At 45.6% G+C, this 20786-nt stretch overlaps 2 protein-coding genes and 1 long non-coding RNA gene across 3 annotated transcripts; all 3 read left to right on the forward strand.

Moving 5' to 3' along the window:
• The first annotated feature begins 172 nt into the window (after positions 1–172).
• Positions 173–4251, forward strand: LOC147245399 (homeodomain-interacting protein kinase 2-like). The gene is made up of 12 exons (XM_086185220.1): positions 173–555; positions 1064–1255; positions 1351–1529; positions 1605–1728; positions 1904–2023; positions 2367–2453; positions 2577–2764; positions 3042–3284; positions 3392–3541; positions 3647–3796; positions 3903–4052; positions 4194–4251. The coding sequence occupies exons 1-12, from the start codon at positions 343–345 to the stop codon at positions 4249–4251; spliced, it is 1854 nt and encodes a 617-aa protein (XP_086041346.1). The 5' UTR covers positions 173–342.
• Positions 4252–5965: 1714 nt separating this feature from the next.
• LOC147245400 (uncharacterized) lies at positions 5966–6721 on the forward strand. Its single transcript, XR_015110135.1, has 3 exons — positions 5966–6115; positions 6226–6396; positions 6500–6721. It is a non-coding gene; the product is annotated as an uncharacterized LOC147245400 (long non-coding RNA).
• Positions 6722–17627: 10906 nt separating this feature from the next.
• On the forward strand, positions 17628–20453 carry LOC147245401 (serine/threonine-protein kinase 36-like). The gene is made up of 7 exons (XM_086184741.1): positions 17628–17851; positions 17931–18068; positions 18153–18233; positions 18314–18444; positions 18522–18792; positions 18971–19147; positions 19432–20453. The coding sequence occupies exons 1-7, from the start codon at positions 17750–17752 to the stop codon at positions 19891–19893; spliced, it is 1362 nt and encodes a 453-aa protein (XP_086040867.1). The 5' UTR covers positions 17628–17749; the 3' UTR covers positions 19894–20453.
• The last annotated feature ends 333 nt before the right edge of the window (positions 20454–20786 follow it).

The raw sequence follows: 20786 nt of genomic DNA on the forward strand, positions 1-20786 counted from the left end.
GCAGACATTTCCTTGAAACTCAGTAACTGGTGATGTCAGCCAGCTAGACAACGTCTCTGTGAGAGTGATGGGATTCAGATCCAAGTAAGACCTAAGAAACCAAGTCAGAGACAACAGATCACAGACAGCTGAATTTAGTCTGTGATCTGTTGTTTCTGTCTTGTTTCTTAGAGATCACAGATCATGGAATTTAGACACGTGTCAGTGACATCACCAGCACATATAAAACACGGATATGAAAGAAATCAGCTTCATCAGTAAAAACATTTCACCCTGTTCACATCAACAGTTGTTCTCCAGAATCAGCTGTCACACAGAAAGTCTTATCTCAGGCGTAAAAACATGTCTTCCTGGGTTCACCACAGTCAGCCCATGACTCGCTGGCTGCGCTCCGAAACTTCCACCTACCAGGTGGTGTCCTACCTTGGACAAGGCACCTTTGGTCTCGTCACCAAATGCATCAAGACGGATGAAAACAGTGACAGAAGACAGAAGACAGTGGCCATCAAAATGATTAAGAATGAGGGACATTTTGCTGGAATGGCCCTTGAAGAGGTAAGAAGGCAACCTGAGGATTCTCAGTGTCCACACTTGTGATAGTACTTGGTGACATGTCGAGGAACTCTACAATCTCTTTTGTCAACCCATCCATCCATCGTCTACTGATTATCCTGTAAAGGGTCACGGGGGTGGGGGGATGGAGCCTATCCCAGCAGCCTTTGGGCGAGAGGCGGGGTTCACCCTGGACGGGTCACCAGTCCATCACAGGGCCAACACATAGAGACAAACAACCATTCACACTCACAGTCACACCTACAGTCAATTTAGAGTATCAATCAGCCTCGTCCTCTCTTGATGTCTGCGGACTGTGGGAGGAAGCTGGAGTACCAGAGAGAACCCACAAAGGAACAGGGAGAACATGCAGACTCACACAGAAAGATCCTGTGCTGGAGCCAGGGCTTGAACCCATAACCTTCTTGCTGTGAGGCAATAGGGCTGACCACTGCACCACCGTACCACCTCCTTTATGACATTTCAAAATCTTATTTTCACAAATTTTCAGATTGCAGCCTTGAAGAAAATAAGCAGCTTGCACCCAGACAGGAGCAATCTTGTAAAATGGTATGGCCATTTCAACATCGATGGACACATCTGCCTCGAATTTGAGCATCTTTATCAGAGTCTCCAGCAGGTCATGCATGAGAGACAGAACACACCTCTCCCACTGGAAGAGATTCGGCCTCTCGTCTCTCAGGTACGTTCTATCATGTCAAGTTCTGCAAGTAATAGAGTTCAGAAAAAGATTTGTGATTAAATATTTTTGACCTTGTTCTTTAAATAACTTTTCAGATAGCAAATGCTCTCCATCACCTGAGGTCTATTGGAATCATCCATGCAGACCTCAAATTAGACAACATCATGTTGGTCGGTCGGCATGAGCCCTACAGACTCAAGGTCATTGATTTTGGCCTGGCCTTTGAGGTGTCTGATGCCGAGGTGGGCTCATATATTCAGACCCGGCCATACCGGTGAGTAACTGCAACCCTATTTGATCTCTGAGTTTTGTCTTGGTGGCTGAAGCTTAACTGTTGATGCTCTCTCAGGTCTCCAGAGATCCTGCTGGGAGCTCCGTTCAATGAGGCCATAGACATGTGGTCTCTCGGCTGCACCGCTGCAGGGCTTTACCTTGGTGTCTTTCTCTACTGCGCAAGGAATGAATATGACATGGTGAGTAGCACATCAGGTCTGTTCTGTTTTGAACTCAGATCAAGATTTTATTGAACCTGTCAAAGTGTATATTAAAAAAAAACAACAACCTTGTTTCATTGAAACTTTTATAGTGAATTATCTATGTCAATGAACGAATTGTTTAAAACAGCCTTTCTTTGTGTTGTATCTTTAGTTGAGGTACATCATGTGGACTCAGGGTCAGCTCCCAGAGAACCTTCTGGCTTCTGGAAGCAAGACAGAAAGGTTCTTCCAGAAATGCTCTGACCTTCACACCACCACCTGGACATTAAAGGTATGGAGCTCTCCAGTAACGCTTGAATCTTACTAATCCACACACTTCTTTCAGTGCTCCATATTTTAACCAACAACATCACTTACTCATCATTTTTCCTGAGAGGTCATAGATGAGGGTTGTTTTCATTGACTGATCGGGTTTCTAAAGAATCAACCTCCAATTGGCCTGTACTTGGTGCCTAGTTTAGACATGTGGAGTTAAGATCCAATCAGAGGAAGAGAAGGAGGCTCTACACTGACACACAGAAAGCATTGGTTTAGTTTTGATTGAGGATTGTGAGAGGATTAAACAAATGTTTTGAGGCGTATCTCTTGACATAACTTTGAACTCTGCCCCCCAGTCAAAAGAGCAGATCCAAAGTGATGCTGGGATTGTGTCCCAGGAGACCAGGGCAATCTGGTTGAGCAGCCTGGATGATCTCCTGCATGTAAGTGACCTCAGTAGAAATGGTGTTCAAAATCAAGGTTGTACTCACTGAAAAAATCCCAATGATGTTTCTATTTACTCTGAGAGCTGAGTGATCCATCTGAACTCTCTTTTGATTTTTCAGTGCAACAAACAAGTTTTCATCCGGGATGAAGATCAGGCTACAAGGGCAGCAGATACGTTCATGTTCGTGGACATGATGAAAGGACTGCTGCAGCTCGATCCGTCCCAACGGATGACACCCTGCCAGGCTCAGGAGCACCCCTTTATGAGCATGAGCCACTTGACGGGGGTTCACTCCAGCAGCTCCTAGTAAGTCCAAACTCTGAATTTGATGAACTATTCCTCCCTTCTCTCTGTGAATGTGGATTTATGTGTAATGTCTGGGACATTTATGAATGAGCTCTTGCTACATTTTATTCTGCAAGTTATTTTTAAAAAGTTTTACATTTGCACTGAGTTGATGACGGATGCAGGCCATACAGGCCATGTAGTAAAGAGAACTGATCTATTTGCTTCATCTGAACATGATTCATTCAGTATGTGTTATATGTTCAAGGCTAATGGATGACTTGATTTTTTCTTTCAGTGCAAAGTCCTGCTTCAAGATCATGTCCATGGCGAAGATCAGGACACAGCCAGCTCCACATCAGTTGCCTCCCAGGACTGCCATCCCGGTCCGTGAGGCCTTCTGTCGTTCTCTGGCTAAAAGAAGCCGTCTGGACCACCTTCCCCACAAGAGTGGACAGAAGAGTGGCATCAAGGAGAAGAAGAGGAAGCACAATCCTGATCCCGATCCCTTCAGGACTACAGATGATGAAGATCAGCACAGGTAGACTCACCTTCATCAGTCTTTAAACACTCAGAGGTTGACCTTTTTCAATAAAGTCAAACACATCTTGCACCAAACTAAATAATATTTCTTTCCTACATGGCTAGACAATTCCATCAGATGGCTCCTCCCCCTGCTAAGAGGAGCAAACGAGATCCTCTCAGCAGAGGCCACTGGGGAGACATCAGGGGAGTGAAGAGACAACGCTCAGAAGACGGCATGAGCGCACCCCCTCACCCCGAAAGAGATCAGCACAGGTAGGCTCACCTTCATCAGTCTTAAAGACTCAGAGGTTGACCTTTTTCAGGAAGTCAAACACATCTTGCACCCAACTAAACAATATTTCCCTCCGACATGGCCAGCCGATTCCATCAAATGGCTCCTCCCCCTGCTAAGAGGAGCAAACGAGATACTCTCAGTAGAGGCCACTGTGGTGATATCAGGGGAGTGAAGAGAAAACGCTCAGCAGACGGCATGAGCGCACCCCCTCACCCTGAAAGAGATCAGCACAGGTAGGCTCACCTTCATCAGTCTTTAAAGACTCAGAGGTTGACCTTTTTCAGGAAGTCAAACACATCTTGCACCCAACTAAATAATATTTCCCTCCGACATGGCCAGCCGAATCCATCAGATGGCTCCTCCCCCTGCTAAGAGGAGCAAACGAGATCCTCTCAGCAGAGGCCACTGGGGTGACATCAGGGGAGTGAAGAGACAACGCTCAGAAGACGGCATGAGCGCACCCCCTCACCCCGAAAGAGATCAGCACAGGTAGGCTCACCTTCAGCAGGCTTTAAAGACTCAGAGGTTGACCTTTTTCAGCAAAGTCAAAATCATCTTGCACCCAACTAAATAATATTTCCCTCCTACATGGCCAGTGGATTCCATTGGTTTGCTCCTCCCCCTGCTAAGAGGAGCAAACGGGATGCTCCTCTCAGGAGTGGCCACTGGGGTGAAATCAGGGGAGTGAAGAGAAAACGCTCAGAAGACGGCATGAGCGCACCCCCTCACCCCGAAAGAGATCAGCACAGGTAGGCTCACCTTCATCAGTCTTTAAAGACTCAGAGGTTGACCTTTTTCAGCAAAGTCAAAATCATCTTGCACCCAACTAAATAATATTTCCCTCCTACATGGCCAGTGGATTCCATTGGTTTGCTCCTCCCCCTGCTAAGAGGAGCAAACGGGATGCTCCCCACAGCAGTGGCCACTGGGGTGACATCAGGGGAGTGAAGAGACAACGCTCAGAAGACGGCATGAGCGCACCCCCTCGCCCTGAAAGAGATCAGCACAGGTAGGCTCACCTTCATCAGTCTTTAAAGACTCAGAGGTTAAACTTTTTCAGAAAGTCAAACACATCTTGCACCAAACTAAATAATATTTCCCTCCGACATGGCCAGCCGATTCCATCAGATGGCTCCTCCCCCTGCTAAGAGGAGCAAACGAGATCCTCTCAGCAGAGGCCACTGGGGTGACATCAGGGGAGTGAAGAGACAACGCTCAGGAGACGGCATGAGCGCACCCCCTCACCCTGAAAGAGATCAGCACAGGTAGGCTCACCTTCATCAGTCTTTAAAGACTCAGAGGTTGACCTTTTTCAGGAAGTCAAACACATCTTGCACCCAACTAAATAATATTTCCCTCCGACATGGCCAGCCGAATCCATCAGATGGCTCCTCCCCCTGCTAAGAGGAGCAAACGAGATCCTCTCAGCATAGGCCACTGGGGTGACATCAGGGGAGTGAAGAGACAACGCTCAGAAGACGGCATGAGCGCACCCCCTCACCCCGAAAGAGATCAGCACAGGTAGGCTCACCTTCAGCAGTCTTTAAAGACTCAGAGGTTGACCTTTTTCAGCAAAGTCAAAATCATCTTGCACCCAACTAAATAATATTTCCCTCCTACATGGTCAGTGGATTCCATTGGTTTGCTCCTCCCCCTGCTAAGAGGAGCAAACGGGATGCTCCCCACAGCAGTGGCCACTGGGGTGACATCAGGGGAGTGAAGAGACAACGCTCAGAAGACGGCATGAGCGCACCCCCTCGCCCTGAAAGAGATCAGCACAGGTAGGCTCACCTTCATCAGTCTTTAAAGACTCAGAGGTTGAACTTTTTCAGAAAGTCAAACACATCTTGCACCCAACTAAATAATATTTCCCTCCGACATGGCCAGCCGATTCCATCAGATAGCTCCTCCCCCTGCTAAGAGGAGCAAACGAGATCCTCTCAGCAGAGGCCACTGGGGTGACATCAGGGGAGTGAAGAGACAACGCTCAGGAGACGGCATGAGCGCACCCCCTCGCCCTGAAAGAGATCAGCACAGGTAGGCTCACCTTCATCAGTCTTTAAAGACTCAGAGGTTGACCTTTTTCAGGAAGTCAAACACATCTTGCACCCAACTAAATAATATTTCCCTCCGACATGGCCAGCCGAATCCATCAGATGGCTCCTCCCCCTGCTAAGAGGAGCAAACGAGATCCTCTCAGCATAGGCCACTGGGGTGACATCAGGGGAGTGAAGAGACAACGCTCAGAAGACGGCATGAGCGCACCCCCTCACCCCGAAAGAGATCAGCACAGGTAGGCTCACCTTCATCAGTCTTTAAAGACTCAGAGGTTGACCTTTTTCAGCAAAGTCAAAAAATCTTGCACCCAACTAAATAATATTTCCCTCCTATATGGCCAGTGGATTCCATTGGTTTGCTCCTCCCCCTGCTAAGAGGAGCAAATGGGATGCTCCCCACAGCAGTGGCCACTGGGTTGACATCAGGGGAGTGAAGAGAAAACGCTCAGAAGACGTCATGAGCACACCCCCTCGCCCTGAAAGAGATCAGCACAGGTAGGCTCACCTTCATCAGTCTTTAAAGACTCAGAGGTTGACCTTTTTCAGTAAAGTCAAACACATCTTGCACCCAACTAAATAATATTTCCTTACTCCATGGCCAGCAGATTCCATCAGATGGCTCCTCCCCCTGCTAAGAGGAGCAAACGAGATCCTCCTCTCAGCAGAGGCCACTGGGGTGACATCAGGGGAGTGAAGAGACAACGCTCAGAAGATTGCCTGAGCGCACCCCCTCACCCCAAAAGAGCCAGGATTGTTGATGGTGGAGATCAGCACAGGTAGGCTCACCTTCATCAGTCTTTTAAGACTCAGAGATGATACATTTCAGTAAACTAGAAATATATCTTGAGCCATTAAACTTCTAACCTTATTTTCTTCCAGGAGGAAGCTTAGATTGGGCCACACCCGCAGCAGTGGCCTGTTTTGGCTGTCTGTTCGGGAAGAAGAAAGAATGGTGGCTGAAGCTGGAAAGCTCATGCTGGAGTTGCTGGAGAAAACCTGGCATGAGAAGGAGACAGAGAACAGCAGCTCAGATGGACCAGTTCTAGTTTTATTTTCCTTTTCTTTTGATTTTTTTTAGAATGTTTGTTTAAAGAAAATAAAATTGACATCAAAAATATACTCAGTTTGTTTTGTGTCAGTTCATCCATCCGTTATTCTGCTTATTCCTCTTAAGGGTAGTGGGAGGCGGTGGGGGTGGAGCCTATCCCAGTGACTTTCGGGCAATAGGGTTCACCCTGGACAGGTCACCAGTCCATCACAGGACCAACACATAGAGACAGACAACCATTCACACTCACAGTCACACCTACAGTCAGTTTAGAGTATCAATCAGCCTCGTCCCCTCTTGATGTCTTTGGATTGTGGAGGAAGCTGGAGTACCAGAGAGAACCCACACAGGAACAGGGAGAACATGGAGACTCCACACAAGAAGACCCTGTGCCCGAGCCGGGTCTCAAACCCAGAACCTTCTTGTTGTGAGGCGACAGTGCTGACCACTGCACCACCGTGCCACCCTTGGCTCAGTCCATTTGACAAATAAAGTACCTTGCATTTTTCCTCCAAATTTGAAATATCAGTAATTCTTTGCCAGATTTTCAAGATTGGTTCATGGGTGGAATTTTTCACACTGAACATCTTCATATTTGTGTGAATAAAGTTCCCTTCTCTCTGTGGTGAGTTGTGAAACCTCTGCTGAGACACAGGAGGTCTCATGACAGCTGGTGCATGAATCTTTCCTCCAAGTCCCAGTGAGGTTCTTGAAATGGTGCAGATGGTGGAGACTTACTTTCCACTCACCAGGCTGTCACATTTTCTCAACAACAATGCAGCGTCACTTAACTCTTAAGCAGGTGTCAGCTGGTGACTTCTGGAGGTGTTTGTTCCTCGTACAATGAAACTGAAAGCAAATAGTTTGACTTCAGTCGTTTTTATTTTTTAAAGAAAACTAACAAAGTAAAGTGCACCACGAGACATTGAGATAGGAATGGAGCAGACAGACTCAAGGCTGAGCACCGTCATCAGGTCCGGCAACAAAAGGTCCTGCACAAAACGTGGGTGGTTGACATGACATGGTTTGTTTGTTTTTTGGTCCATTGTGTCAAAGATAAGTAAATGTCAAAAACTGTGGTGATTTAAGAAAGTGCACTTTTATATGAACATACATTCAATTCATGAAAATTGTAGGGGCCAATTTAGGAGTTGGCTGTTTCATATCGGACCTGCTGTTGATAATTCCTGTTCATACAAGGCTGTTTACATGTTTCTATACAGTTTTGATATATTTCATATTTGGATACATGTCACGATTGATAATTAGTTAAAAAGAGACTCATGATTATTTCATACTCACCAGTTACATTTAGACTTTATTCATTTTAAATAAACACAGATGTGTGATCAAAGCATTTTTATTCATAAATGTGCACGAGAACACGACAGTCACGTGACTTACCTGGATGCCAGCCTTGGCGAGATGAAGCCAGCCTAGAAGCAGTTTTTGAGCGTGTGACCTGAATTTTATTATTGTGCAACTTTTATTATTTACATTAAATTGTAAACTACAAGTTGTTGTCCTGTCGTTCACGTTCAAGACTCGCTTTTATTCTGGCTTCAAGGGTGTTCCTTTTGCAGAAAAGGTTTTTGGAGAATACACCTACATTTGTCAAAAACTAGCGACGGAGCTAAATAACACCGAACGGACGGAGAACAAGTGGCATGGAATTGGATGGATCCTGATGAAGACTCGTTGGATGCAAAGAACCAGAAGACAATCTGAAGTAGGAAAACAGGTTTCCCTTTGACTCTAGGAGGCAAGGTGAAAAGAACTTTTCATATTGTCTGCCTGTAACAGTGAATGTGGTAAAGATAGGAGCTTCCAGCTGAAAATAAATGAAAGCTAACGTCCACACTGGAAGTGATAAGATGGATGTGGAAAAGGAGCATACAGATGTGGAAAATCGTACATTGAAGGTGCAGGACAGGTCACGTAGGCTAACAGAAAGAATGTGATGCAAGTATTGATGAAAGAAGTTCATCTTGAGCAATGCGACCAAGATGGTATGGAAGATGACTTTGTTCAGACAGTAGAGGAATTTAAATGTGTAAAGAAATGATGGACCACAACCTAGCAGAGGCTACAAGGAAGCTAAGCAGCTGCTTAAGAAGCACTACGGAGACCAACTACGGATTGCCAGCACCTAATTTGACACGGCACCACAGTGGCCGCAGTTAAAGTCTGAAGACGTAAAGGCACTCAACGCCTACACCATGCTCCTAGTCAGGTGCAACACAATGGAGGACATTGAGGCCCTGGAGGAGATGGATAACCCCACCAACCTACAGAAAGTGGTATCCAAGTTACAACCTGAACGAGCGTTGGCGTGCTGAAGCATACACCATAAAGAGAGAAACGAGTGAAGAGCGAGAATTTACCCACTGGGTGAACTACAGAGAACATCAAACCAAAATAACAACAGATCCTCTCCTCCACGATATCTTGACAGCCACCAACCACTGCTGGAAAGAGCGACAAGAAAAGGCCTCCAGCAAAGAAAGAGAAACATGGGAGCTTTGCACCAAATCAGCCTCACAAGGAGCAGGTGGAGTTTTTGAAGTCCAAAGGTGTCTGCTTTTCATGCCTGAGTTCAAGCCATCTTGTGAAGTTCTGCAAGAAAAAGGACAGAGAGCATGGAACGTGTACTTTAACACCCAGGCATCCTGCACCAGGGCCAGAGTGGGACTCATTTTCAGCCTGGAGTTGGAGTTGGAGCTGACCACGAGGCCAGGGTGTCCTACATTTCACACCACGGTGTGTATCACCCCAAAAAGAAAAAGATGAGAGTGGTCTTCCATTGTGCAGCCTCTTTTCAAGAACGGACCCTGAATAGTAGGCTACTAAAAGGACCCCACATGACCAACACGTTAGCTGGCATTGGTTTGAGTTTCATATTTCCCACTAACAGTTTCATCAGCTCAGAAGTGTAGAGTAGTGTTTCAACGATGGTTTACATCGTTGATGCCTCCGTGTGCTGGTGATGTTTGTGATATTCTCACTGAAGGGGGAACGTCTCAGAGTGGCTATCAAAACAGGAGAAGATGTGTTTAATCTTGAATAAAACCTCCAATCTCATGTTATCTTGTTTGTTCCCTGAGCCTCGACAAACCCTGCTAGGTTTGGTGATTGTATGAGGTTGTGAAACATGAAAAACATGCAACAGAAGTGATCCTCCTCAGCCCTCATCCAGCAAGCACGTGTCCTGCTTCAGCAGGAGCAAAAATCTGAATTCCATCCAGGTGGAGGAGGCTGACTTCACCCAGGATGGATCAGAAGAAAGATGTCACTTCCTCCTGAAAAGATCATGCGTGCTACAAGGCAGTGGAAGACAGGAAAATGTATTAACTGCCTCAATCCAGCAGAGGGAGCTGCTGCTCATACACCAACAGGGTAATCTTCAGAAATTTATCAAGCTTTAATGTTTATTAAAAGATAGCGGGAATGGAAGAAATACCAGGTGATTAAAAGGAAATCCTCTGCTTTGACCTTTGACCTTACTGCTGCAGTACAGTGTCTGGACAGTGTCTCTATTTGTAATTATGGGACATGTCCTTTCTTCTTTCTTCACAGCAGTGTAGTGTGTGTGTGTGTGTGTGTGTGTGTGTGTGTGTCTTCATGTGTATGCAGATTACATTACAGAGCATTATGGGTGTCAGTGTCGGAGCTGTTCCAGCAAAACTGCTGAATGACACAACATCTTCTTAGTGTACAGCAGTGAGCCGAGCCTGTTGGTCTGAACCAGGAAGCGATGGCAACCGGCTCACCTCCGACAACAGACTGGGAGGTAGAGCCTTTAGTTACCGGGCTCCTCTACTGTGGAACCAGCTCTCTCCATGGGTCAGAGAGGCAGACACTTTAACTACGTTTAAGTCCAGGCTTAAGACCTTCCTCTATGACAGAGCCTTCAGTTAGGACTGGTTCAGGTAGCTCTGAACCATTGATAGCTATGCTGCTACAGGCTTAGACTGCTGGGGGACACATCAGGTTACATGGAGCCCTTCCCTCCTCTCCTCTCCCCCTCTCTCCTCCTCTCCTCCCTGCACATTTTTGGAACTGTCATTACCATTACTTGTTGCACTTTGTAGTTTGGCCTTGGTTTCTCGCAGTCTCTCTGTGTTTCCACAGATCCACCAGAGCCCCAACCGCCGCCTGCATCGCCCCCCCCCCCCTCTTATTCCCTACTGTTACACCGGCCTGCGCTCCCCTTCCATGAACCAGTCTGCCATCCAGTGCCCCATCAAGCTGGCTTGCTCTCCCTGCCTCCCCTACCAGAAGCTTCCTTCTTCAGCTGTTATTAACATTTCCGTGTTTCCCACATTTTGTATTGTAAACTGTTTTCTTGTCTGGAACAACATCGACTGCACGTCTGTCCGTCCTGGGTGAGGGATCCCTCCTCTGTTGCTCACCCTGAGGTTTCTCAGATTTTTCCCTGTTAAAAGGGTTTTCTATGGAGTTTCTCCTCAGTCGATGTGAGGGTCTAAGGGCAGAGGATGTTGTTATGATGCCATGTGAAGCCCTTTGAGACAAACTGTTTGTGAAAACGGGCTCTACAAATAAAATTGCCTTGCCTTGCCTTGCCTTACTTACCCACCTCATCACCTCCAGGATAAAACAGCTCTCCCCTTGTGACTCTGGAAACAGCTCCTCAACCTTTCTGCCCTCACCCCCATGAACAGTAAAAGTCTTGAATGTCATCCACCCCTCAGAAAGATGAGCACACGGCTGATCATCTTCTGGAGTCAGATTAACTCTGTGGTATTTCAGTTTGTAGAATCCAACAGATGGAACAGTCAATAGAAAGAGAAGAACAATATCTCCAACTTTGCCGCCATTTTAGTGGCATGTGAATGTACAACTCTCTTCTGTACATCATCTTTCAAGTACTTCAAAATTTGTGTCTGGATAAACATGATGGAGATTACACCACATGACGCACTGAAAGGTTGTTAGCATGCAGATGGTTTTGGACAGTTTTGCTGTTTTTGGCTGTCGCGTCCATCAGCTTCAAGTAACTTTGATGTTGCTGGCTTTTTCTGCATTCTGGAGTAACAAAGAAGTGAAGCAGGAGGGAAAAAGGTGTCTTTGTGAGCTCAATATTGGTGAAGCAAAATACAGTTTAGTGGGTGAAGTATCGCTTTAAAGCTGAATAAAAAGCAATTAAAACAAGTCATTTACTGACATTGCTGGTGAAACCCAGTAATAAAACAATCCAATTCACATATAAAAGCATAAAATTAGACCAGATTTCATCATGGAGTCGTTGAGTATTGAACGACATGTTTTTAAATGTTCCATCTCCTCTTCAGGCTGGAGCGCTGTCACCTCTCAGAGAAAAGTTGTTCAGTTCTGTCTTCAGTTCTCAGCTCTCAGTCCTCCAGACTGAAACTACTGGACCTGAGTTGGAACCTGCTGCAGGATTCAGGAGTGAAGCTGCTGTCTGCTGGACTGGAGGATCCACACTGTCACCTGGAAACACTCAGGTCAGAGTCCAGCTCTGATCTGATCAGGCCTCCCCGCTGGAGACAGTCGGGGTCGTAGGTGTGTTTTTTTTCAGGGCGTCCTTCCACCCGTCCATGTGTCCCGTTCTCCTGTCCATCATGTATCCGTGAGGCTTTGAGGGAATTCTGTCACATCCGTTCACTTGGACTCAAAGTTCTTCAGAGACGTTTTTCCACCACTCAATAATTTACACTTTTCTGGGAAAGTCTTTTTTACATAAATGACTGCTAGCAGGAAGCAATGAAAGACTTCTCCAGTGTGACCCAATGTTCTGCAAAACACCTTTCAAAGCTCATGGGAAATTGTTAGGTCTCTTTGAACTGATTGAATTCCACTGTGTTGTTCTTTCTTGACCACAAGTGTGTTTTCCCAGTTGCTTCCAAAGAGGAGTGGGAGTTTTCTGCCACTCTCTATTGAAAAGTGCTGCAGCAATCATCTTCTTTCAGACCTGTCGTCTGTTGAGTGCAGCCACTTTGAGCACTTCAAGGTGAATGTCTCTGGTGCTGGTGTCATCACCGTCTCTCTGATGTGGTTGGGGACTGGTCACCCTCCTAACTAAGACAATGAGGAGAAGCATGAATATCTAATGCATTCTATAATTACAGTGAGAGAAGTGTGTTATCCAAGGCACATGAGAAGTTTTTCTCCTGCCATGTCTGACATGACTCATCAAGCCAAGCCTGCACACGGTCGTGACAACGAAATTGCAGGAATCTTATTGACTAAACCAGCTTATGAGAGAAAAGTCCAAACAAAGATAGGAAGAGATGAGTTGTTCCATTTGTTGGAGATCATATGAACATGACCCATCAGCTGCAGGTGTGTCTGAACCAGTGAGACTAGATGGACAGAATACAGCTGTTTGTCCAACAGTTCAGCTGGAATATCAGAAGAAGATGAAATCCCTCACTGTCACATGAACCTGGTGCGGTGAAATGTCTTCTGTGCTCAAACCATCCTCTACGGAGCAGTGAGCGGCCGTGTACAGCACTTGAGGACCACTGGGACATTGTCACTACAACAGTGCAGCTGTACAAAGCCCCTTTAGCCTCAGACTGCTGAACAAACAAGAAGCACTTCACTCTCTGTTAGTGAAGGATCCTCAGTGGATTTATTTATTCCAAATAGGCGAACAGTACAAGGCTTCCTGGTTGCTACGGAAGAAATTATTGACAAAACACAACATAGTCATGAAACTGAGGAAGCAAAATAACAGTGAGACAGAAAAACAGAAAAGAAATGACATTCAAAAAGGAGTGGGAAGAAGCATAGCTTGTGTGTGTGTGTGTGTGTGTGTGTGTGTGTGTGTGTGTGTGTGTGTATACAGTTTACACATACACACATACATACATATACATACACACAATGTTTAGACAGGTGAGGTTTAGGAAAGGCACCTTTCATGCTCAAGACAACCTGCAGGAGTTCATTCTTAAGGGGTTAAATGTAGAAGAGACAAATACAGTGGAGACATTTTAGTGGACCAGGATGAAATACTAAGTTCAAATTAATTAATGACTCAAAGCAACAAACTAAAGTAATTTACACAAGAGAAAAAAAATGAGCAAACAGACTGATTTTGATTTGGGGAATCTCCCAGATGAAAGATGACTACCGTGAAAGAAAGGTGGTGATTAGGGTTGACAACTGTCCCTTCAAAACTGGAATCCTCCCTAATTTGGGAAGTAAAAGACATGTCCCTTTTTGAACCGATAAGGGAAGAACTTTGTCCCTTATTTCTGAAAATATGTCAGCACTAGTTACATATGGTGTACCACAGGGTTCAGTTTTAGGACCGATTCTCTTCACTCTTTACATGCTCCCATTAGGTGACATAATCCAGAAGCACTCAATCAACTTCCACTGTTAGGAGGACGACACACAACTCTACTTGTCGATGGAGCCAGACGACACAAGCCAACTTACTCATCTGCAAGACTGCCTAAAAAACATTAAATCCTGGATGTCTTCTAACTTCTTAATGCTAAATTCAGATAAAACTGAGGTCATTGTGTTTGGACCTAAACACCTCAGGGACACGCTCTCTAATCGGATCTCTACTCTAGATGTCATCACCTTGACCCCGAGTACAACTGCAAGGAACCTTGGGGTCATTTTTGACCAGGACCTTTCCTTCAGCTCCCACATAAAGCATGTGACCAGGACCGCCTTCTTCCATTTGCGCAGTATCGCTAAGATTAGGAATATCCTTTCCCAGAGTGATGCTGAGAAACTGGTGCATGCATTTATCACTTCTCGGCTGGACTACTGCAACTCTCTCCTGTCAGGATGTCCTAAATACTCCCTAAAGAGTCTCCAGCTGGTCCAGAACGCTGCAGCGAGGGTTTTGACGGGAGTTAAGAAGAGAGAACTCATCTCTCCCACTTTAGCTTCTCTCCACTGGCTTCCTGTAGGATCTAGAATCGACTTCAAAGTCCTTCTGCTGACTTATAAGGCTCTCAATGATAAAGCTCCATCCTATTTGAAAGAGCTCATTAGTCCCTACTGTCCTACCAGAGCACTCCGCTCCCAGAATGCAGGTCTTTTAGTGATTCCCAGTATCAATAAAAACAGACTGGGAGGTAGAGCCTTTAGTTACCGGGCTCCTCTACTGTGGAACCAGCATCTCTCCATGGGTCAGAGAGGCAGACACTCTGACTACGTTTAAGTCCAGGCTTAAGACTTTCCTTTATGACAGAGCCTTCAGTTAGGACTGGTTCAGGTAGCTCTGAACCATTGATAGCTATGCTGCTACAGGCTCAGACTGCTGGGGGACACATCAGGTTACATGGAGCCCTTCCCTCCTCTCCTCTCCTCTCCTCTCCTCTCCTCTCCTCTCCTCTCTCCCACTCCCTCCTCCTCTCCTCCCTGCACATTTTTGGAACTGTCATTACCACTACTTGTTGCACTTTGCAGTTTGGCCTTGGTTTCTCGCAGTCTCTCTGTGTTTCCACAGATCCACCAGAGCTCCAGCCGCTGCCTGCATCAACCCCCCCCCCCTTTTATTCCCTACTATTACACTGGCCTGCGCTCCCCTCCCATGAACCAGTCTGCCATCCAGTGCCCCATCAAGCTGGCTTGCTCTCCCTGCCTCCCCTTCCAGATGTTTCCTTCTTCAGCTGTTGTTAACCTTTCCATGTTTCCCACATTCTGCATTGTAAACTGTTTTCTTGTCTGGAACAACATCGACTGCACGTCTGTCCGTCCTGGGTGAGGGATCCCTCCTCTGTTGCTCACCCTGAGGTTTCTCAGATTTTTCCCTGTTAAAGGTTTTCTATGGAGTTTTTCCTCAGTCGATCTGAGGGTCTAAGGGCAGAGGATGTTGTTATGATGCCATGTGAAGCCCTTTGAGACAAACTGTTTGTGAAAACGGGCCATACAAATAAAATTGCCTTGCCTTGCCTCGCTACCCGGTCAGACTCCAGTTCGCCAGTGTGCAAACTAAAGTAGGCTACAGGAATGAGTGGGAAAGAGAAAACAAATGACTTCAAGCAGTGGCCAACAACACATATAAGGGCTGATTGTGCACTGATTGTTACATTCCAAAGAATATTTGTTGTTGCTTGTTGTTTCACACCACTAAAAACATGTTACATGTTCTATAGATTTACTTCTGTTTATGTTTTATTCAAATTTGATTCAGATTTGTTTTATTTATAGGAATAAAGAATGGTACATTGGTGAAATTACATGGGACTATTTTCATCCAAAATAAAATGTAAAGGATCGTGTTCACTGGGCAGCACGGTGGTGCAGTGGTTTGCACTGTGGCCTCCCAGTAAGAAGGTTCCAGGTTGGAGTCCCAACTTGGGCAGGAGGTCTTTCTGAGTGGAGTCTCCATGTTCTCCCTGTACCTTCTTGCTGTGAGGCGACAGTGCGAGCCACTGCAGCACCGTGCCGCCCACAAGGGTGACCTGAATAAACAATCATCATCTTGTCCTCACACTGGCCAGTTTCATATTTGTCTCTGGCTGGTTGGTCATTATCCAAAAAACGAGTGACTGTTTATCAAAAATCCTGTTTGTCCAGGTTTTGAATGCAGCAACAGCCGTCCCTACAATGTCACAACAACGTCTATCAGTGTATTTGCTCAAACACAGGCTGACATTTGATGTTGTTCCAAACCACCCAGCCGTGCTCTGGATAGCAGACTTTATTTATGTCCAGCCCCTGATCTTGGACTCCTGTGTTTTTCAGGCGATTCGGCGGAATCAATCCTGAAAGGGGGACCAAGGCCGGCCGCGGCACGACCACTTCCAAGAGGAAACAGTGATGAATGCTGCACATCATAAAAACAACACAGCAGAGTTTTTGGACATTCAGCCATGAGTGTGCGCGTAATATTTTAGCCTGATAGACGCTGTAGTTTGAGAGATGAAAGACACTCGCGCACCCCCGAATGTGGGGTTTCCTGCTGGAGACAATAGAACACTGCTCAGTGTGCAGCAAGGCACATTTAGTACACTTGAGGGAACTTGAATACAAACTGAATCCAAAAATCTCATTTCAGAGCCACAGACTGTGGAGTCAAATGTCAAAATATTTTCTCCTGAAAATCTCCTTCACCTCTGTGTTTTCCTTGTGGCCTTCAGTGGTGACGCGCTTCCCTCCACCTTTAGCTAAAAGATGCAGATTTGGTTCAAACCTCTGTTTTGGAATCAGGGGTCGGTTCTCACCTCGGTTTTCAAAGCTACTAAAGAAACGTTTCCAATGTTTCCAGAAAAAAATGTCCGGATTTTATTCCAAAATCATTGCATTTCAAGACAGAACGAGCTATACTTCTATACTTTAACTTTTCTAACCCGTTCACAATAAAAAGAACTGCTGTTCATGAAAACAACAGTGCTGCTAATCAATTATAAAACTTGGTACTTCACTAAAGTTGTTGAATTACTGTATCATTTACTGCATGGCAAAGTGATAATTACTGGAAAAAAAACCTTTGGTGTCACTTGAAGTATTTGCTTTAATTTTAGAACCAATGGTCACATACACAGCTAGCCTGGATTATTTTGTGTAGCTTGCAATTCCTTTTTCTAGAATTGCAAATGAACACATCATGAGGGCGTGATGATTGACAGACACCTTTAAGGATTGTGATGTCACGGATGATGACAGACACCTCTCAGGACTGTCATGTCAGTGATGATGACAGACACCTCTCAGGACTGTCATGTTAGTGATGATGACAGACACCTCTCAGGACTGTCATGTCAGTGATGATGACTGCCACCTCTCAGGACTGTCATGTCAGTGATGATGACAGACACCTCTCAGGACTGTCATGTCAGTGATGATGACAGACACCTCTCAGGACTGTCATGTCAGTGATGATGACAGACACCTCTCAGGACTGTCATGTCAGTGATGATGACTGCCACCAGTCTGATACTGATCCTGCACATCTATGGGACGCCAGCTGTTCGTTGCTTTATAAGATTTGGTTTGTGAAATAATTAATATTAACATCCCTTTTTAGAGTTAAAATTTTGCAGAGGCATCTCTTCCCAGAAAGAACAATTACATATTTTGTTGCAACATAAAGAGGAATTCCAGTTCTCCTCAGCTGGTACCTCATGCCACCTGTTGTTAACATGGATTGCTATGAAGTTTGTGAACAGTTAGGAATGGGCTTTTTTGGTGAGGTTCACAAGGGAATAGAGAAAGCCACTGGCAGAGTAAGTAACTTTGGTTACAACTTGGATTTCCAGACTTGTCTACTTAGCTTCAACGTGTCCCCTCTTGAATTTCCTTCAGGTTGTGGCTCTGAAGTTTATGCCTAAGTTTTGCGGTGCCTACGAGTTTAGACGTCAAAAGAGGGAAATCAGCATCACCAAATCTCTTAAACATCCCAACATAGTGAGATTTATTGACAGTTTTGAGACCAAACAACAGGTAAGATGAGGTGAAGTCCCTGTTGAAGCTCTTGATGAATCACATCATCTTATGACGTCCCTTAATTGTTCCATGTTTTGACAGACCGTCATTGTGATGGAGTTTGTCGAGGGCCGAGATCTCCTTAAGGTTATCGACGAGGCAAACACCCTCCCAGAAAAACAGGTACTCATTCATAGCTCACAGTCATGCCAGAATATGTGATTTTCCACAATCATCACTTTGTTCCTTCTCCTTTCACCAAGGTTGCTGACATCGCCTGCCAGCTTGCATCGGCATTATATTATTTACATTTGAGACACATAAGTCATCAAGACCTGTACCCACGAAACATCATGTTGGGAGAAAATGGGCTGGTTACACTGTATGACTTTGGGTAAGGAGGTTTTGAAGGAGTCCATTGCTGTGTGAATCGTTATATACCAGGATTAATTAAATGGGATTCTGTCTTAGGTGTGCCGAGGTGGTAAAAAATGACCCACCGATGTGGGGATTTTTCCACAAATCCCCTAAGAAAAAGAAGAGGCAGCCATTTGACCCACGCGAGGATTTAACAAACCTGGGCTTCCTCCTTAATCTGCTCATCACTGGGAAATGTCCTGAATACCAGGAATTAATGTCGGAGCTGGAGCACTTTGAGAGAACCCCCCAAGCATCCCGTGTTGATGATGGCAATGAGAGAGATCCAGTCAAGATCCCAGGCACCATGAGCAACATCTGCAAGGTACACGACTGCTAGGTTCTCATACTTTGTCCTCTGCAGATTTCTGCACTATAATGCGCTCGTGTGCGTTACCAAAAACAAGTTGCCTTAAGCCAGCAGATATTCACCATGAAGGACCTCAAGAAAAGCAAAACTATTCTGTCCGATTCACGGTGAATACGTGATGTCTCCCGAACAGAGTTTCCTGAGAGGTCTCCTGACTAAGGACCCCAAGAGGCAGTTGACATTCCCCAAACTCCTGCAACATCCATTCATAGCTGGTGCTGTTGAAGCTCCTTCTACATGTGTAAAGAAGGTCAAGCCACTGCTTCAGTGTATTTGGCGTCGAAGACACAAAATCACGCCGGTCTGTAAGGTGAGTAAGACCTTAATCCATGATGAAAATGGGCCTTGTTCCTCAGCTGCTGTGTGAACACCCTGCTAAAAAGAAACTGCCAATGAATCGTTGCAGGATTTTTATGTGTATTTATGCATCCATGTAACCATAATACCTGTTGTTGGGATCACGGCATGTGTGACATCTCAGCTCTACATTTGCTTGAGCCTTTAGCAACGCACACGCCAAGTTTGACGTTGATCGATGTGATGAGATGTGATGTCACAAACAGACGGACAGACAGAGATTTCTTGCATTTCCAGATACAAGACCAGCCAGAGACTCCACCCCAACCTGCTTTGAAGGGAAAACCACAGACGGAAGTGACAAAGACGGCAGGAGTGAGGAAAGCAGCTGTCAAGGTCTTAATACAGAAACTTGTCACTCGGGCTTTTAAAAGGGCAAAGGTCAGCACTGAGTTGAAAGTGTTCAAGGTCCTTACCGAACATCTGTTCCACAGTGTATGGGCCAAAGTTGAGGGACTGGAGTTTGAAGTCACCCCAGAAACTTTCAGAAATGCTGACAAGGCCATATTCAAAACCCTGTGCAGCAGGCTTGGTCGTGCTGACAACATATGGGCCTACATGTCCTTGGAGGAGTTAGCAGTTGATCAATTAATTGCTGCTTCTCTGGAGGAACATCTCATGCCCCCGCCTAAGAAGCGCAGTGGCATCAAGAGTTTCTTCTGTTCGGTGGGCAACATCATCTCCACCAGATTCAAATGAGGCTTCGAAGCGCTAAAGTAAGCGTTTGTTTCAAGAGAAGAGAGAAACGGAATCCAATGCAATTTTGCAATAAGCTTGGAAGGGCAGAGAACAGCGAGCAGGGGCAGGGTGGCCTGGAGGCTGCAGGTAAAGGTCAGGGGACAAGAACGACTCGAGCTGTCCCACACGTGATGACTTAATTTCTTCTTATTTTGAAGAATTTCCCCTCGTGTGCTGCCCAGTGTAATTATTGGGATTATTCACTGGAAACAGGCCTCTGTGGAGCGCTGACATAGCCATCAAACAGTCTGTCACCGGGTCACGAAGAAATCCATACGGCAAATCCTCACTCCACAATTGGACAATTTTGAACAGAAATTTGATTGTCAGGTTTCTTGTTTTATGATCTAACGCTTCTTTTCTTAAAAAAAAAAAAAAATCAAATTCCAAAAGGCTTTTCTATCTGGTGGTTTTTAGATAAGAATTAATTTATCATCCAGTTTTGGACAAAAGATTGAACATTCCAGTCCAGAATCTAAAAAAATCTGAGCATTCCTAAGTCGTTTACAGGCAGAGAAAAAAGTTCATTGCTCATTTTGTGTGTGTGTATGTGTGTGTGTGTGTGTGTGTGTGTGTGTGTGGGGGGGGGGTCTCCCACCACCTCTCCTGGCCCCAGAGGGCCCCAGCACAGAACTGGCCCTCTTCATCAGTATGTTAACTTTCCTCCTGTCTGCAGCTGAAATGCTGCTGCATAGAAAAAGGCTGATGGCAGCACGAGGAAGTAGAAGGTCTGAAGAAGCGCCGCTGCACTCCAGAAGACCTCAGTGTCCCCAGCAGAGGAAGCTTGCTCTGGCCTCTCTGTTCCAGTGCCTGTGTGTTGGGAGTTCAGTCCAGGTTATTGTTCAGGTGAACAC

The sequence above is a fragment of the Aulostomus chinensis genome, chromosome 18, assembly GCF_037954235.1.
Source record: "Aulostomus chinensis isolate RoL2024-O1b breed Wild chromosome 18, RoL_Achi_v1.0, whole genome shotgun sequence".
Lineage (NCBI taxonomy): Eukaryota > Metazoa > Chordata > Actinopteri > Syngnathiformes > Aulostomidae > Aulostomus > Aulostomus chinensis.

Excerpts from the sequence above, each read along its gene's own strand:
- LOC147245401 (XM_086184741.1), top strand. The coding sequence starts at position 17,750 with ATGCCACCTGTTGTTAACATGGATTGCTATGAAGTTTGTGAACAGTTA. Across the intron at positions 17,852-17,930 it reads TAGAGAAAGCCACTGGCAGA|GTTGTGGCTCTGAAGTTTAT; the intron begins GTAAGTAACTTT and ends AATTTCCTTCAG. Across the intron at positions 18,234-18,313 it reads ACACCCTCCCAGAAAAACAG|GTTGCTGACATCGCCTGCCA; the intron begins GTACTCATTCAT and ends CCTTTCACCAAG.
- LOC147245399 (XM_086185220.1), top strand. The coding sequence starts at position 343 with ATGTCTTCCTGGGTTCACCACAGTCAGCCCATGACTCGCTGGCTGCGC. Across the intron at positions 556-1,063 it reads CTGGAATGGCCCTTGAAGAG|ATTGCAGCCTTGAAGAAAAT; the intron begins GTAAGAAGGCAA and ends ACAAATTTTCAG. Across the intron at positions 2,024-2,366 it reads CCACCACCTGGACATTAAAG|TCAAAAGAGCAGATCCAAAG; the intron begins GTATGGAGCTCT and ends TCTGCCCCCCAG.